The sequence below is a fragment of the Nicotiana tabacum genome, chromosome 10, assembly GCF_000715075.1.
Source record: "Nicotiana tabacum cultivar K326 chromosome 10, ASM71507v2, whole genome shotgun sequence".
Taxonomy (NCBI): Eukaryota; Viridiplantae; Streptophyta; class Magnoliopsida; order Solanales; family Solanaceae; genus Nicotiana; species Nicotiana tabacum.
In genome coordinates this window covers 81,427,255-81,445,883 of record NC_134089.1, presented here as the reverse complement: position 1 = coordinate 81,445,883, position 18,629 = coordinate 81,427,255, and the positions used below count along the sequence as shown (strand labels likewise).

The 18,629-nt window shown below is 40.2% G+C and overlaps 1 protein-coding gene across 1 annotated transcript; it reads left to right on the top strand.

Moving 5' to 3' along the window:
• Window positions 1–13,933: 13,933 nt before the first annotated feature.
• Window positions 13,934–14,410, top strand: LOC142165208 (uncharacterized). Its single transcript, XM_075223811.1, has one exon. It carries the CDS (start codon window positions 13,934–13,936, stop codon window positions 14,408–14,410), a length of 477 nt encoding a protein of 158 aa, XP_075079912.1.
• The last annotated feature ends 4,219 nt before the right edge of the window (window positions 14,411–18,629 follow it).

Below are 18,629 nucleotides of genomic sequence, written 5' to 3'. Positions count from 1 at the left end.
GAAATTCGGGGTTTCATACCATTAGGACAAGATTTACATTCATTACTTACGTCAAATCGGACGAAAATCTACACCGCGATGCCCTTTCCGCTCGACTCGGCCTCAATCACCCCGAATCTATCCAAAATTAGAATTATATCATCAATACATGCTAAAGGAACAAGGCCCACGCGAAAATTATCAAATTAAATAAAATTCCCCGAAATTGCTCAACCGCCCCCCCCCCAAATCCCACGTCTCGGAATCCAACAAAAATTACAAAAATAGAAACTCCATTCACTCTCGAGTCAATACATGCCAAAATCATCAAAATCGGACCTAAAATGACCCCTCAAATCCCCAATTTAATCTCTTTAATTTCCCAATTTCTTCTCAAATATTCCCACTAATATCATGATTAAGCAAGGGAATAATTGTCATAAACATAAGGTACAAGGTCCAAGTAGCTTACCTCACTGAAAACACTTGATTCCCCCTTGAAATCACTGCTTGGGGCTCCAAAATCGACCAACAATGGCGAAAGAATGACCAAAATTCGCGAAGGGTGGCTTTTATAGTTTCTGCCCAGGAGACCCACACCTGCGATCAAACTTCAATTGGTCCAAAACCGCATCTTCGGCCTTCCTCACGCATCTGCGACCTCGCACCTACGGTCCTTAATCTGAAGGTGCGGAAATAACAGAAGCAACGAATTTTAGCTGCACCAACTCAATTCAACCTCTTCCATCAACCAGCTAAATTCATCCCGAGGCCCTCGAGACCTCAACCAAAAGCACCAACAAGTCATATATCAACACACAAACCTTTGGAACACTCAAAACAACATCAAAACACCAAATCACCTTCGGACTCAAGCCTAAGGATTTCGAAACTTCTGAATTCCGCAACTGATCCAAAAACCATCAAACCTCATCCGAATGACCTGAAATTTTGTACACATGTCACAAATGACACAACGGACCTACTCCAATTTCCAGAATTCCATTCCGACCTTGGTATCAAGATATCCACTGCCGACTGGAAAACGCCAAATTTCCAATTTCGCAAATTCAAGTCTAAATCTGCCATGGACCTCCAAAATACGTTCCGAACACGCTCCTAAGTCCAAAATCACCCGACGAAGCTAATAAAAATCCAAATCCGATATCGAATACTAAGAAGTCAAGACTGGGTCAAACCTTTCAAATTTAAAGTTTCACGTTGAGAATCATTCTTCCATATTTATTCCGATTAACCTAAAAACCACAACCAACAATTTACATAAGTCATAGTACATCATATGGGTATAGTCATGCCCGAGAACTAGCGAGCGAAGTGAAAATTCTCCAAATGACCGGGGCGGGTCATTACAGAAACAAACCTTCCGAACGTGAAGTCATGTACGCGAACGCGAAGCCGAAGGAAACAAACCTTCGCAAACGCGAAGGTACGATCGAAAACGCAAAGCTAAAGGAAACAAACCTTCACGAACGCGAAGAATAAATGGGCGGAAAAATTGTACAGTTGTGAAATTTCTCATTTTTGACCCCAACCCATTTAATACACGACCTAGCTCATTTGTAAAATATCTTTGACTGATTTTTAAGACATCTTTGGCCAATCGTAGAATTATTTTGGAGTCTCTTGATGAGAGAAGACAAGTTTTGGAGCTAGGGTTCTTGCACACACACTTGGGTCTTGAAGAACTGAAGCTTTTGGTTGAGAATTTCTTACCCATTTATGCTCATTTCTTCATTCCCTTGCTTTGTATTGAATATCTAAGTGTGTAGTTTTTTTCCACCACTTGAATTTTGTTTATGAGAATATTCATATTTAAAGTGTGGATTAAATATCTTGTTGTGATTATGTATTGAACAATTTTTATTTATTATCAAGTGATTTATTATTTCTTTAATTATTCTTGTTCTTTAATATTTCCAAAGGGATTAGCTAACCCTAGGACTCGCCCATTTACTTCGAATTAATTTTGGGAAAGATAATTTGGGATTGGGAAAGACTAATTAACAATAACTTGAGGCGTTAACCCTCGCTTTAGAGATTCTACCTAGGGATAGGATTGAACTACTTGTAGCCATATTCGGGTGTGCTTAATCTCTTAATTATTTTAGGGATAATTCAATTAGGAAGTCTTGTTAGTCTTTGTAAGAATCTAATAGAAAATTATTACCCAAGGTTAATTAATACAAACTCGCTCATATTTGTAAAATCGTAAAATACATTGGATCGTAACTTGAGTGTAATTCCCCGTGCATCCATGTTGTAGCCATTGATCATTTTACTTGCTTTCTAGATTAGTTTATATTTTTTCATTTATACATAAATATTTTAAAAAAATCATTTTAAGTGTTAGGCTTTGCATAATAAGCGATAATTCTCTTACACTACTAATCGCCTACACATTGTTCTTTGTCGGATTCGACCCCGACTCATAGTTAGGTATATTATATTGTATGCGTCCGTGTTCATTTACTTTTTAATAGTGTATTTGGACGTCAGCAAGTAGTATAAGAGGTTTTGTGTATTATATTAGTTTTCTCATGTACTTGTGACATTGGGTTTTGGGAATATTGTAGTAGATATTATATGGTTGTATTAAATTCACTATATTACTCTTTCATTATATTGTGCCTTATGTTACTACAATCACCTACTAATCATTTTTCTTATTACATAAAATCAATTACTTTAAAAATATTAAAATGAACAATTGCATGGATAGTTCACTATTGGCTAGCCTAGCGACGACGTTGGGCGCCCTCACGGCCTATAGTGGGAATTGGGTAGTTACAACTTGGTATAAGAGCTCACATAGGTCTCACAAGTCTTGAGCGGGCCTAATAGAGTCTTGTGGATCGGTGCATAGATGTCCGTACTTATCTTTGAGACGCTATAGGGTGTTAGGAAATGTCTCTTCCTTCATCTCCTATCGTGCATTTGATGTTGTTCTAGGTATCTTTCTCTTATATTCTTACAGATAGTGAGAACGCATGCAGTAGATGTACCCGATGATGGAGGAGTTGCTCCCCTTATTCCTAGAGGTTGAGGCCGAGGCTGAGACAGGGCCCCAACTCCTGCCAGAGAATGGGGGCATCCTAGAGTTGCTCCTATTGTGCCACCAGTGAATCTAGTGGAGGATCCTATTATTGAGGAGCGGGGCAAGGTGCATACGGGCAGATTTCATGTCCACAAAGATTCTAGGAGGTCATAGGTCATATGCTGCGGTTCATGGACTCTATGACCCATGTTGGTTTATTTCCAGCGGGCTCAGCCACATATCAGGCGGGAGGGAAAGCACAGACCCCAATCGCTTAGGCTTCAGGGCATGCTAATGTCGTATATCAGACCTTGGGTGCGCTACTCGTGGGCAAAGCTCAGCCAGTTGCAGCGGCTATACTAGAGCATAGACCAACAGCGACCGGTGAGCTGTAGAAGCTATTAGATATATGGACTAGGTTACATCCTCCTGCCTTTGGCGGTGAGCAACATGAGGACCCCCAAAACTTTATTGATTGTTGTAGGGAGAGATTGCACAAATGAGAGTATTAGAGTCCTACAGGGTGGACTTTACCACCTTCCAACTGGATGGTAGGGCTCGTAGATAGTGGCAGTCCGATCTTCTAAGTAGACCAGCAGGTTATATTCTCTTGATTTAGGACCAGTTCACACGTCTCTTTCTGAAGAGATATATCCCACCCTCTCAGAGGGAAGAGTTATGGCATCAATCTGAGCGGCTCTAGAAGGGTCAGATGTCCACGATCGATTATGAGGCGAGATTCTCTGAGTTGACTTGCCATGCACTTATGATACTCCCTAACAATGCAGAACGAGTGTGGAGGTTTATTACAGGCTTGCACTATTGTATCTAGGTAGCTATGGCTCGAGATATTGAGATGGGGACTCCTTATGAGCAGGTGTTGGAGATAGCTCGGAGGATCGAGGGTATTCGTTAGCAGGCTGAGAGTAGGCTCCGAGGGACAAGCTATCTCAATATTCTAGACGGTTTAGTGGTGCCCCGTCTAGGGACAGAAGTCAGTTTGTGAGGGTCCCGTCTAGTGGGCCTACATATTCAGCACCGCTGCCTTTTTGGGGTGCTCCAGTGTGGCCCTATTTCAGTGCTATTCCAGAGAGCTCCTATCGTCCACCGGCTATTCATGGTTCTTCCAGTGGGTGTTCAGGTCCCCAGGGTTAGATTCAAGGTCAGTCATCTTCCAAACTAAGAGGTTGTTTTGAGTGTGGGAAGCTTGGTCATGTGAGGAGATTCTGCCCCAGGCTTTGGGGCAAGGCAGTACAAGAGGGTCATCAGCCCATAATTATCGCACCAGTTTTCCAACCGCCCAAAGGCAGAGGGCAGGCAGGTAGGGGTCTCCCTAGAGGTGGAGGCCAGTCAGGTGGCGCTCCAACTAGGTTCTATGCCTTTCCAGCCAGACTAGATGCAGTAGCCTCAGATGCTGTGATCATAGATATCATTTCTGTCTACGGTAGGGATACTTGGTAATATTTGATCTAGGGTCTACATATTCATATGTTTCATCTCTATTTGCTCATTTTCTAGGTGTTTCTTGTGAGTCCTTAGGTGATCTTGTATATGTGTCCACACCAATGGGTGATTCTGTTATTGTGGATCAGATTTACTGATCATGCATTGTGATTTTCTGTGGTTATGAGACAAGAGAAGATATTCTGTTGCTCGACATGACCGACTTTGAGGTCATCTAGGCAGGGACTGATTATCTCCGTACTATACCATTTTTGATTGGCTTACCAAGACTATTACCTTGGTGATGCCAGGGTTGCCTAGATTGGAGTTGAGGGGTTCATTTATCGGTACATCCAACTGGGTTATTTCTTTCTTGAATGCTCGACATATTGTTGAGAAGGGTTGTTTCGCTTATTTAGCCTATGTTCGAGATACTGCTACAGAGACTCCCACGATTGACTCAATTCCCATGGTGTGGGAGTTCTCCGATATGTTTCCTTCTGATCTACCAGCCATGCCACTAGATCGTGATATCGATTTATGTATTGATTTGGCACCAGGTACCCAGCCTATCTCTATTCCACCATAACGCATGGTTCTAAAAGAGTTGAAGGAGTTGAACGAACATTTTGAGGAGTTGCTAGCAAAGGAGTTCGTTAGGCCGAGCGTGTCACCTTGGGGTGCACTGGTGGTATTTGTAAAAAATAAAGATGGGACTATGCAGATGTGCATTGATTACTGTAGTTGAACAAAGTTACCATTAAGAACAAGTACTCGTTGCCACATATTAATGATTTGTTTGATCAGTTGTAGGGTGCTATAGTGTTCTCCAAGATTGACTTGAGATCTGGGTATCATCAGCTGAAGATTCGTGCTTCGGATGTTCCGAAGACATCTTTCCAAACTAGATATGGCCACTATGAGTTTCTAGTGATGTCCTTTGGGTTGATTAACGCCGCAGCAACGTTTATGGATTTGATGAACCTGGTATTCAGGCCATATATTGACTCATTTGTCATTGTCATTGATGACATATTGATCTACTCACGTAGTATGGAGGAGCACGAGCAGCATTTGAGAGTTGTGCTTTAAACCTTGGGGGAATATAAGTTGTATGCTAAGTTCTCCAAGTGCAAGTTTTGGTTAGATTCTGTGGTATTTTCGGAGCATGTTTTATCAGGTAAGGGTATTAAGGTAGATCTCAAGAAGGTTGAGGCAGTCTAGAGTTGGCCTCGTCCTACCACAGTGACCGAGATCAGGAGCTTCTTAGGGTTAGCAGGTTATTATCGTCGGTTCATGGAGGGCTTCTCATCTATTATGGCACCTTTGACTAGACTAAACCCAAAAGGGTGCTCTGTTCCGATGGTCCGATGATTGTGAGGCGAGCTTTCTGAAGCTCAATACGGCATTGACTAGGTGTTATTGGTTCCTTCCGGTTCAGGGATGTATATTATGTATTATAACACTTCACACGTTGGCCTTGATTGTGTATTGATGCAGGAGAGTCAAGTTATTATATATGATTCACATCAGCTGAAGCCTCACAAGAAGAATTACCCTGTACATAATTTGGAGTTGGTCGCGATAGTTCATTCTCTCAAGATCTGGAGGTATTATCTTTATGAGGTGTCCTGTGAGGTTTAAACCGATCATCGTAGCTTATAGAATTTGTTCAAGGCGAATGTGGTTGCGGATGCCTTGATCAGAAAGGCCGAGAGTATGGGTAGTTTGGCATTCATTTCAGTGGAGGAAAGGCCATTGGCTTTGGACATTCAATCCTTGGCTAACAGACTTGTGAGATTGGATATTTCAGAGCCCAGTCGAGTTCTTGCATGCATTGTGGCTCAATCTTCATTACTTTAGCGTATTATGGCTCGTCATTACGATGATCCGCACTTACTAGTTCTTAGGGAGACGGTACTACAGGGTGGTTCCAAGGAGGTTACTGTCAGTGAGGATGGTGTTCTGTGACTCCAGGGTCGTCTATGTGTTGCTAATGCTAATAGATTGAGGGAGAAGATTCTAGAGGAGGCACATAGTTCTCGGTATTCTATTCATCCAGGTGCTTTGAAGATGTATCCTTACCTAAGGCAGCATTATTAGTGGCGGCAGATTAATAATGAAATAGTTGAGTATGTACCAAGATACCTAAATTGCCAGTAGTTTAAGTATGAGCTTGAGAGGCCAAGTGGCCAACTTCAGCAGTTGGTTATACCGAAGTGGAAATAGGAGCATATCACTATGGATTTCGTAGTTGGGTTGCCCTGGACGTTGAGGAACATTGATGTCGTTTGGATCATTATCGACAGGCTGACCAAGTTGGCACATTTTATTCTAGTGATGACTACGTACGCTTCAGAGAGGTTGGCCCAAATTAATATTCAGGAGATTGCCCGGTTTCATGGTATGCCTATTTCTACCATTTTAGATAGAGGCCATTAGTTCACTTCACATTTTTGGAGAGCAGTCAGAGGGAGTTGGGTAACCATGTAGAGCACAGCACAACCTTTAATCCATAGACCGATAGATATTCAGAGCAGGCAATTTAGATCCTGGAGGATATGCTCAGAGCAAGTGTGATTGACTTCGGAGGGCAGTGGGATTGATTCTTCCCTTTGGCCGAGTTTGCTTATAACGGCAGTTATCAACCTAGCATTGAGATGGATCTATTTGAGGCTTTATATGGTTGGAGATGTCGTTCGCCCATCGGATGGTTTGAGCCCGGCGAGGCTATGTTATATGGAACTGATTTAGTGAAGGATGCCTTGGAAGAGGGGAGTTGGTTCCGCAGAAGCGGAGTTGTTGCTCGCAGAAGCGAGTCCGCATGAGCGTGTGGATAGACTGCAATAGCGGATGGAGCTTCAGATGAGGTTTAAATGTCGTTTCTGCGATGCTGCAAAAGCGGCTAAGTTGTCGCAACTACGGATAACCTGGACAGAACATATAAAAACAAGGGTTCCGAGATTTTCACCATTTCTAACATTTCGAGCTCGATCTTAGGCAACTTTTGAGAGGGGTTTTTAAAAAATTCTTGAGGTAAATCTCTTGCACTTGTTTTTGATCAATAATCTTGTCTCCCCATTGATTTTCTCGCCTAGTTTGTATGTTTTGGAGGTGTAATTTGGGGGTTTGAGACTAGGGATTTGGATAGTTGATTTGGGGGATTTGGGTGACAATTTGAGGTTGGATTTTAACGAGACTTTTATGGTTGGACTCGTGGTTGAATGAGTTTTCGGGTTTTGTGACTTTTGTTGGATTTCGAGACGTTGGCCCGGGGGTAGCTTTGAGATAATTTCGGATTTTTGATTTATAACTTCGTATTTTCTTATGGAATTGATTCCTTTAGCATGTGTTGATTGTATTATACTGTTTGTGGCTAGATTCGGGACATTCAAAGGCCGATTTTTGAGGAAAAGTTGTGTTGGAGTAGAGATTTGGTTTGGATTGAGATAAGTAACAGTTCTAAATCTGGTCCTGAGGGTATGAAACCCCGTATTATGTGTCTTGTTATTGGTCTGGAGGTGATGCACATGCTAGGTGACCGGCGTGCGAGCGTGGACCGTGGGAATTGTGACTTGGTCCGTTCCGTGGAACTGTGAATTTGAATAATCTGTTGTTAGCTATATGCTCTTCTTGTGTTATAGAAATTTGACTGCAAATCATGTTAGAAATCATGTTTAGACTAAATGATGGTACTGTAGGAGACCCGTAGAGGTCGTGTACTTGTTGAATTATTTGCTAATTACTGTCTCGTACTCAGTCACAGTTTTATTTGCATATCATGCCTCAGTCTCTATTGTTCCTTGTTGAAATATTATATCATTTTTGTTTTGGGATGATTCCTATGATTATTGAGAGCCTAAGAGAGTGGAGAGATTGATGACTGAGTGAGGCCGAGGGCCTGATTGTGAAGATATTGAAACTATAGCACGTGACTTATTCGTGTATCACGTGAGTTGTTCGTGCTGATCCAGATATTGACGCTATAGGACGTAAGTTGTCCGTGCAGCATGTGAGTTGTTCGTGCAAATCCAAATATTGATATTATAGCATGCGAGTTGTTCGTGCAGCACGTGAGTTGTCTGTGCGGATTATAGTGTTTGGGTTGTAGGAGCCCCTCCGGAGTCTATACACACCCCTAGTGAGCGCAAGTACCTTTTGTGTACGAGTGTTGAGTATTGAGTGCTGAGTGTTGAGATATTGAGAATGATTGAGTGACTGTTGCTCCGAGAGAATGCTTTTGATTTCATTATTATTGCACTTAGCTACCATATATCACTGTCTGGAAGTTTTCTGAAAGATGTTATATTCTATTTTACTTGAATTTGATATGAGATAACTAATTTGGCTTAAATTGTCAACTTGAGAACATGCCTATTTTTCCTATGTTGAAATTGCAGAAATTGAACTATAATTGCAGAGCTCATCACTACTTTCAGTTCTTTATTTATTATTGTTACTTACTGAGTTGGTTGTACTCACGCTACTCCTTGCACTTTGTATACAGATCTAGGTATTTTAGGTCACGGCGGGTGTTGACTTCTTTTGCTTAGTTGATCGTTTGGAGATTTCAAGGTAGCTGCCGGTGTTTTCGCAGACCATGTCTCTCCTTCCCTATCTTTACATTTATTGTGTTTCGATCCAGACTTTCATAGATATTACTTTTCTAGATTTGTGATGTATAGATGCTCATGAACTCAGTGACACCCCGATGTTGGGAGTTTCCGCATTATGTTTTAGGTTTCTACCCCATTTATGAGAATTTTTGACATTTAAAACTACTTTGATTCACTTTTTGTTAAATGTTGGGAATATCGTGGAAATGTTGGCTTGCCTACTACCACGTTAGGCGCCATCACGACAGGTTAGAATTTTTTGTCGTGACATCTCTACCCAATGTGAGTTTAATACATAGATTATGGGTATATTATAATATGTAAATTGTGGGAATTTTAGGACTTTATTGAAAAATCTTGGTGTTGATAAAAATGGGATTGTACCACGAAAATGATTATGGAATTGAGTAGAAACTATATATTTGCATTCGTGAGTTTTTGGGTAACTTTTATTTACAAAAAGTTTTGGAATCAGGACACGTGAGCCCGGGGATGAATTTTAAGAATCTTCCAATTTGGATTGGGTAATTACTCTAAATAGTTAAATTATAAACTTTTGAGCATATGTTGATTAATACATACAATTTTTATCTAGTTTTGGATTTGCGTGGCACCGATTTGAGGCTTTAGTGTGAAAGGGCAGGGAAGAGAACTTGAAAATGAGGCAAGTCTCTTGCCTAACCTTGTAAGAGAAATTTTCCTCGTATGTGCTATAAATGATTGTTTGCTAATAATTGTGGGTGCTACGTGCGCACGATGTGATGAGAGTCTACATGTAGCTAAACAATCATGCTTATGTCCGGGTAGTTTTAGGACTCTACCATGTATTACTTGTATTATTTGTACTCAACTTGTTAGCTTAATTATTTGAATTATATTTGATATTGGACAAAGGATTTGTAAAGACTAAGCTTCATGACTTTGAGTTTCGGCAGATTACTTGACCGTTAGTGGATATTACACCTCCTTGAGTATTATTCTTGTAGTAGTCATTAATAGTAGTTGATAGAACATTCTCCCTACCTGTGGAACGGGCCAAACGCCTCGGCAGTATAATAGATGCATCTATGGTTTGCGTCGATCGACCCTTGGCAGTGTACATATTATTCTAGACCAGGCCATACGACCTCGGCATAAATAGTGTGTGATAATGCTCGGAGTTTGATTGTACTTGATATTTCTTCCATGACTTGAGAATTTATAATTTTTCGATGGCTCGTCTTTGTTGAAATTAGTATGTGATAGTTGGAGACTCTAACTGATATTTAGTTAAAGAACCACTTATTTATTATTAATTTTTTTTGTAGCAAATATATCACTAGGCAGGCTGCCTAGTGGCTAATATAAAAATAAAATCTCAAAATGGGTCCAAAGCTTACAAGATTTCCAAACCAAAATAGAAGTTTCATAAAGGTACTAGCTACTAAAAAGATAGAAAAGCTAAAGTCTAATAAACTTGCTATTACAACATTGTCCGATGAATGCTTCCTTCTCCTGTCAGTGTATGTGAATCCAATTGCCAGTGGCAAATACCAAACAACACCTATCAAGCTCTCATCAGGCGCCAGGGTATCCAGTCCATAAGCTAGAATGAATTCCAAACATCTCCACCACAGAATTAAAGCCAGCATAATCTCCCAATCATTAGTGTTGCTACAATATGATCTTCATAGGCAGTGTACTGACTCTATCCAAGTATAAATCATGTGGTCGATCATCAATATTAGGCAGGCTTTGCAAGGCAAAAGCTAGGTTAGGGCTGGCTTTAGGCAGTCTTTGCAAGGCAAAAGCCAGGATGGGGCTAGCTTTAGGCAGGCTTTGCAAGGCAAAAGCCAAGCTAGGTCTGGCTTTAGGCAGGCTTGCAAGCCAAAAGCCAGGCTAGGGCTGGCTTTAGGCAGGCTTTGCAAGGCAAAAGCCAGGCTGTGCAAGGCAAAAGCCAGGCTGGGGCTGACTTTAGGCAGGCTTTGAAAGGCAAAAGCCAGGCTGGGGCTGGCTTTAAGCAGGCTTTGCAAGGGAAAAGCCAGGCCAGGGATGGCTTTAAGTTGGTGACGCCAAGTTAACACAGGGTATCATCAGGCTTTAGCCTGGCGCCGCCAGGCCTGTGGAGCTAGGAGATTTTATTTTCTTGTAAGCTCATATCCTTATCTTCTATAACCTTTAATGTAGAAATCATTCTAAACATTGCTAAACCATCTTTAGATTGAGCATGAAGACATGCTAATACCACTGAGAAATGATTCAACAATCTCCAAAAATTCCACATAACAGATTCAACCTTTTCCTTAGCATTTGAACATATCAGAAGTAGAATAAATTGCATCATCCAATACCTGCTTATCACATTAGTCCTATACAATATCAAAGCACCCCCAGAATGGGTATGTGACCATGCTAATACCACTTTAAAGCACCTTAATAGCATACAGAATAAGACATAAAAGAAACATGCAAGTATGTGCAGATTCCAACCCTGTGAAGCCATCAGTCTGGGGCTCTTCTCTTTACTATTCTAACCCTAAGGTTAGGAGTTTGACACTTGTCTAAATTAATCAACCTCCTCCCTACACTAGTCAGTTCAAAGAATGAGTGAAACTCAGATGTACCTTCAAAAGAAAAAAAAATGTTAGCTATAAAATTCGCCACTGAGTTGCCTTCTCTGAATACATGTTGAAAGATCACATTGAAGTTGCCCGCCATCTCTATAATTTTCTTCACATCATTTGCAATTACCCAAGGAGGATCCCATTCCCCTTATATCACTTTCTTCATCACTAATGAATCAGTCTCCAATATAAGAGGGTGAAGATCATGCTCCACATAGTACTTCAATCCTTGAAGAATAGCCTTAGCTTCAGCCACCACATTAGTTGTCACCCCTAGGTCCACTGCCCTCGCATACACCACATCACCTTCATCATTCCTCACACAAAAGTCTAATGATCTAGGACCAGGATTTCCTTTTGAGGCTCCATCAGTGTTACATTTGTACCAACCATGAAAAGGAAGCTGCCATGTTACTCTTGTAGTGATCAATATAGGTTTATATCCTTCAAAATATTGAATTATGTCTGGCCATAACAATGGAATATTAGGCATCCAAGTATACCTCACCCTTCCAGTCCAATTTTCATGGCAAATATTAGTTTTTCCACTCTTCAATTCCCATAGAATCTCATGTTCTACTTCTTCCCTAGCATTCAGCATTTGTCTCCAAACATTAGACCCCCTTCTAAACTACACCATCGTTGGTATCTCCTTCTTGCAATACTTATTCCACATGAAATTAGACCATAAAGATTTTGTGGTCCTAAACCTCTACCATAGTTTATCAAACAATGCCCTCGACACATCATGTAAGGACATAAAACCTAGGCCCCCTTCCTCTTTAGGAAGGCAAAGATTTTGCCATGAGGCCTAATGCCTGCTTCTCCCTTCTTCCTTTGTGCTCCAAAAGAACCCAGCAAAAATCTTATGAAGATGATCCAAGACATTGTTTGGTGGATGCATGACTGATAACATGTGGACTGGCATACTTTGCAACACACTAGTAATGAGTGTTGCCTTTCCTCCAAATGACAATAGCTTTCCTTTCCATGAATGCAATTTACCCTTTACTTTCTTGATAAGATCCTCATAATATTCATTCCTCCTTCTAGTGTAGAAAATAGGACACCCTAGATATGTGAAGGGGAATTTACCTTTTGCAAATCCTGTAATAGCTCCAACTGCCTGACACAATCCATTAGGAATATTTGAATATATGTAGTATGAACTCTTATCTTTGTTGATCATCTGGCCTGATATATTCTCATAATTCCCCAACACTACCATAATCTTGCTCAAGGATGGAGGATGAGCAGAAGCAAAGATTATAGTATCATCAGCATATGCCAAGTGGTTTAAAGGATCTGACCACTTAGGCATTCCAAATCCCACAAATGACCTGTCTTCAAATAGCTTATTCAAAGACTTGGAAAGTACCTTAGCTGACAAAATGAACAACGCTGGTGATAGAGGATCCCTTTGCTTCACACCCCTTATAGACTTAAAGAACCTTAAGGACTGCCCATTCACCAATACTGAATACCAGTTATTTGACACCAAGTTCCACACCATGTTGATGAAGTGCTCAAAAAATCCCATCTTCCTTAGTACATGCAATAAGTACTTCCATGAGACCCTATCATAGGCCTTAACTATATCAAGCTTGATCACCATATTAGCTGGCTTTTCCCTTAACCTTATGTCATTGACAATTTCTTGAGTCAATAAGATGTTCTCAAATATACTATTACCTTCACAAATTCGGACTGACTAGGAGATATTAGAGAAGGCAAAAAAATTCCAACCTCTAACCTTTGTGTTTGCGTCTTGGCTAGAGTTAGTCGAGTTGTAAAGTCTTTATAATAGAGTTTTTACAAAGTGGCTTGTAATAGAGTGTTACAAGTTAGTGAGAGATTAAGAGGTTAATTCCTAGGTTACAATAGTTTATAATCTAAAGTTGCTTAGTAGTGAAGTTGAAATCCGAATAGGGTAGGTCGTGGTTTTTTATCTCGAGGGCTGGGAGTTTTCCACGTAAAACTCCATTGTGCCATTTACTTACTACAGTGTGCGTATGTTCTGTGGGAACTAATAGAGAACCTGGTACTCTGTAGAGTTTGGTGGACCCTTAAATTCTATCAATTGGTATCAGAGCAGGTTCTTTCTATTAGGTTAACAACTAAAAAGGATCCTCATGGCTGTTCCTCCAAACTTCGAAGAAGGACAGTCTACTTACAGGCCACCAAGGTTCAACGGCCAATATTATGGATAATGGAATACTAGGATGCACGACTTTATCATGGCTGAAGATTATGAGCTTTGGGATGTCATCTGTGATGGACCTTTCGTCCCTACAAAAACCAGTGGTGACCCAGCGATAATTGTTCCCAAAACAAGAAAGGAATTCAATGATGCTGACCGAAAGGCCATAGAAAAGAATTTTCATGCAAATAAAATTCTTGTTTGTGGCATTAGTCCTGATGAGAACAACATGATTTCAGCATGCCAATCAGCTAAGGAGATCTGGGAAGCTCTCCAAACATCCCATGAAGGGACAACGCAGGTAAAGCAGTCCAAGATTGACATGCTAACCATAGAGTATGAGCTTTTCATAATGAAGGACGACGAATCCATTCAAAATATGTACACTTGCTTCACATCTATCATCAATGAGCTTCACTCACTAGGAGAGATCATCCCTAGGAACAAACTCGGCAGTAAGATGTTGATACTATTTTTCTGCTTTCTATTGTCATTACGGATCTATTGTCTCTGAGCTGAGGGTCTCCCGGAAACAGCCTATCTATCCCTTCGGGGTAGGGGTAAGGTCTGCATACATTTTACCCTACCTAGACCCCACCCGTGGGATTAGACTGGGTTGTTGTTGTTTGTTTGTTGTTGTTGACCATGTTATACACAAGCCAGCAGATGTCTTTGGCTACACTGCTGAATATTTTGCATAAACAAATGTCATCATCATGCGCTTCCCCAGGTCATGGTGAAGCACTCTCACAGTCACCTATTGCTCAGTATCATCCACTAATTCTCATTCCACCACTGCATCAGAGAACAACCATATTTGCCCATTAATATTTGCATAAGCCATCTCCATATTCAACCTTCTTCTATATCTATCAATGAGTCTCTTCTTTTGAAAAGGTTCCATCAATGCAACTACACAGAAGTTATACTCCTTATTCATGTTAATCACCCTAGGAAAGGCATGCTGCATATTCACAGACCTTATGTTCCATATTAATGTTTTGATCATCATTTAGATAGAGAGGTTGCACTCTTGGGCATAATTCTTAAAGGTTGTTGTGGCTCTTTATTCTGATTCTTCTTTGTTTTCATAACTCATTTAGAACTAGCTGTAGGTGATAGATCTCATCCCTAGCCACCTGTTTGATGTTTTCTGCTATTGATTTATCATCTCCCTCATCCTCCGTAGGATTTTACCTCATTAAGTCTTCATCAATTGGTGCCACATTGTGTGTAACTAAATCATGTAAAATATTGTAGTGGAGTCTTCAGTGGATCATTAAGATGCAACTGCATAATTTGATCAGTGCCATATTCCATAGGCACTTCCTCTATTTCCCCAGATGCTCTTGGAACAATTGCCTGCTCATTATTCTTTTCATTGCTATTCTCTAATCCTACAGTATCATCCCTAACCTTCACATTATCATCAAGTTTTTTTTCCAATGCATACACCGGAACATCATCTACATTGGCCAAAATCTTACTAGTTGCACTAGGGATAGGGTTTACTATCGATGCTTCATCAGGTGACCCTGGGGATATGGTTTACTATCGATGATTCATCAGGTGACCCTGGCGCGAAGTCTGGCGTCGCCAGCCTAACACCTGGGGTACCTGATTTTAGGCCTGGCGTCGCCAGCCTATTGCCAGGTGGGCTATTGTCCCTCACTTTGTCTCCTGTTGTCTTTGTCGTGCCTATTTGATCATCATCCACCTAAATTGTATCACTCCCTATAACCTTTGTTGAGTTTATCTCATCAAGGTTCTCAAGCTGCCCAGAATCTGCAAATGTTTGAGACGGCATATCTTTACATGATTGGTTTGTAGTCACATTGAGTTGCCTTAGCTCCTCTTTGCTAGTTCCAAACCTTCTATGAACCCAGTCGATTGTGGATTCCTTATTAACCTTTTCACCAGTACTTTGATCACTAGGAACAATAGGATTAGCCTTAGCTAAGTTCCCATTATGCTAATCTTCCAACATTTTCTCAACTGCTTCCTTTTTCACACGCTTAAGTTCTTGTTGATTACCTTCTCCCACTAGTTTAGTATTAGCATCCTTCCCAACCCTAACCCCAGAATCCTTAGGATTAGGGCTTGAAGCTTCGGTATTGCCTTCTTTTTCCTTCTCATAGCCCTTCTTTGATTGCTTTTCCCAATGTTCCTTCTTCTTACCATTGCTATGATCCTCACCTTTGCCTTCAGTAATTTGTAGAGTAGGTTGATGAACTTCCTCAATCTCTAATGCATTAAACTTGTTCTTGGTTGCTACTTCCTCAAGTTTGGCCTTCCCTTTACCCGTGTCAGCTTCCTTAGCTTGTTTGTTATCAACAATGTGACCCCTATTATCCCGTTGATATTTGTTCTTCCTTGCTTGTATCCATTCCTGTTTGGCATGATTAATAGCAGGCTGACCAACCACCTTTCCGCTTGACAGAACCTTTGTTGAATTTCCAGCTGTACTAATTGCTTCAGAACTCACCACAACTGTCTTCTCCTTGCCTTGATCCTCAACATCTTCATCAAATCTCTTGTGTAACTCATGATGAATTACCCAACATTCTGCCTCACTATGCCCTTATTTCTTGCAAGGCTTGCAATATATATGCATATAATCATACTTTATCCTAATCCATTTAAACTCTTCTAGCCCAGATTCATCAGCTTCTTCAATAATCTTAATATGTTTAGGGAAATTACCTAACAAATTAACTTTCACCTTCACCTTAGCACAACTAGGTCTAGTCCCATTTTGAGTTGCTAGGTCTACATATAATGGGTTACCAACTGAAGGAGCTAATAAAAATACACATTCCTTACCAAAGAAATTTGGAGGAAGTTCTGGAAAGCTAATCCAAGCTATGGCAATTGGAGTCTCTTCATCAGGTGTCCACTATGGATTCCATTTTGTACAACACATCTGCCACATGTCTAATTGAGCATTTAAGTAAAAAGCTGGCTTTGAAAGAAGATGAACATAATTCTCCAATAATGAAAATCTAATCAACACATGATTATCTTCAATCAAGCCAACTGAGCAGTGACCCGTAATCTCACATTGAATTGGAATCACTTTACGTAATTCACCAATAATAGGCTTTCCATACGAAAATTTCCCAAGAACTGCAAGTTGAAGCCCTTGTTGTACGATGGATTGTTTCACTTCTTGCTTCTCCCACTTCACAACTAGTTCTCCATGCAGGAACTCAACAGGTTTCAATGGTAGCGTAGCTAGGGTTTGCATGGGAGCACTAATGGTGGTAGGTTTTAGAAGTTTTGAATAATTCATGGGTTGGGGGTTGTTGTTTGTAATCGTGGATGGTAGGGGAAGGTTTGGGGAAGCGCAGCCACCAGGGGTGGCTGGCTGCCGGCCGTGGAGACCATAGTAGGGCAGTCGTCGATGAAGGGCACAAAATCGCCCAAAAATCAGGAGAGAAAAGAGAGCTTTTATTTATTGTTAATTAATTCATTATTATTGATGTATTTCCTGCCTATATATAATATATGCACTCTATTTAATGACCCTTAGTAAGTGTCAACGTCGACCCCTCGTCACTACTTCTTCGAGGTTAGACTAGATATTTAGTGGGTACATGTTATTTATGTACTCACGTTACATTTCTGCACTAATCGTGTAGGATTCGAGGCAAGTGCATTTGGAGGTCATTCAGGTGCATACCCCTGCTACCGAAAGACTTAGTGGTGAGCTACTCTCTACGCCCGTTCTGCAGCCCGGAGTCTCTCCTTGTTATATTTGTTTTCTGTCTATCTTACTTCAGACAATAGTATAGGAGATTTTGTATGTTATACTAGTTTGTTTATGCACTTGTGACACCGAATTTTGGAAATATTCTAGTAGATATTATATGGTTTTGAGTAGTAAATTCACTATTTTACTCTTTCGTTATCTTATGCCTTACATTACTAATCACCTACTAATCGTTTTGATTATTAAATAATATTAATTACTTTAAAATATTAAAATGAATAATTACGTGGATAGTTCCTCGTTGGCTTGCCTAGCGGCGACTTTGGGTGTCATCACGGCCTACAGTGGAACTTGGGTCGTCACAATCAGAATCTAAGTGAATTCCCCAGCAGAGTCGCCATGTTGTTGCGCCCTATTTTGCACAAGTCAAAATAAGATTCAACTAGTGGTTTTCCTATTGATGATAAAAGAGAGTCGCCACCTAATATTTAAAGGTATACTAAAGTGCTATTCAGTTATTAAATCAATATCCTTTTAATCTGCTAACCAATGAGATTTAGGTAATGGTTCTTGTTCTTCTAAGAGGAAGGTGTTAGGCAACCCTTAAAATCTACCTGAGCTAGCTCCATAGGACTTTAGACATTAAAGAGAGTACCCCCGGTCTTTTGCAAGGAAATAAAACAGCTGGAGTGCATATTATCTATATTATATTAAAAGCATAAAGGTCCTTAGCGAAATGTCGTTCGCTTTTTTAATCCTTTAGAAATTGATTTCACATTAGACAAAATTGTAGTTAATTATTTTTCGAACATTTAGGAATAGTCATTTAATTATTTTCCTAATATTTAGAAATAACTATTTAATTACCTTATTAGAGTTACATATAAAAATGTAATATTTGGGACTTTATACGTCAATATTTCCTTATTTGACTATCCAAGAATAATTATAATTCTTTCTATATTAAATTTTCAAAATATTAGGGCTTTAAATTAACTTTTAAAATTTAGTTTATGAAATT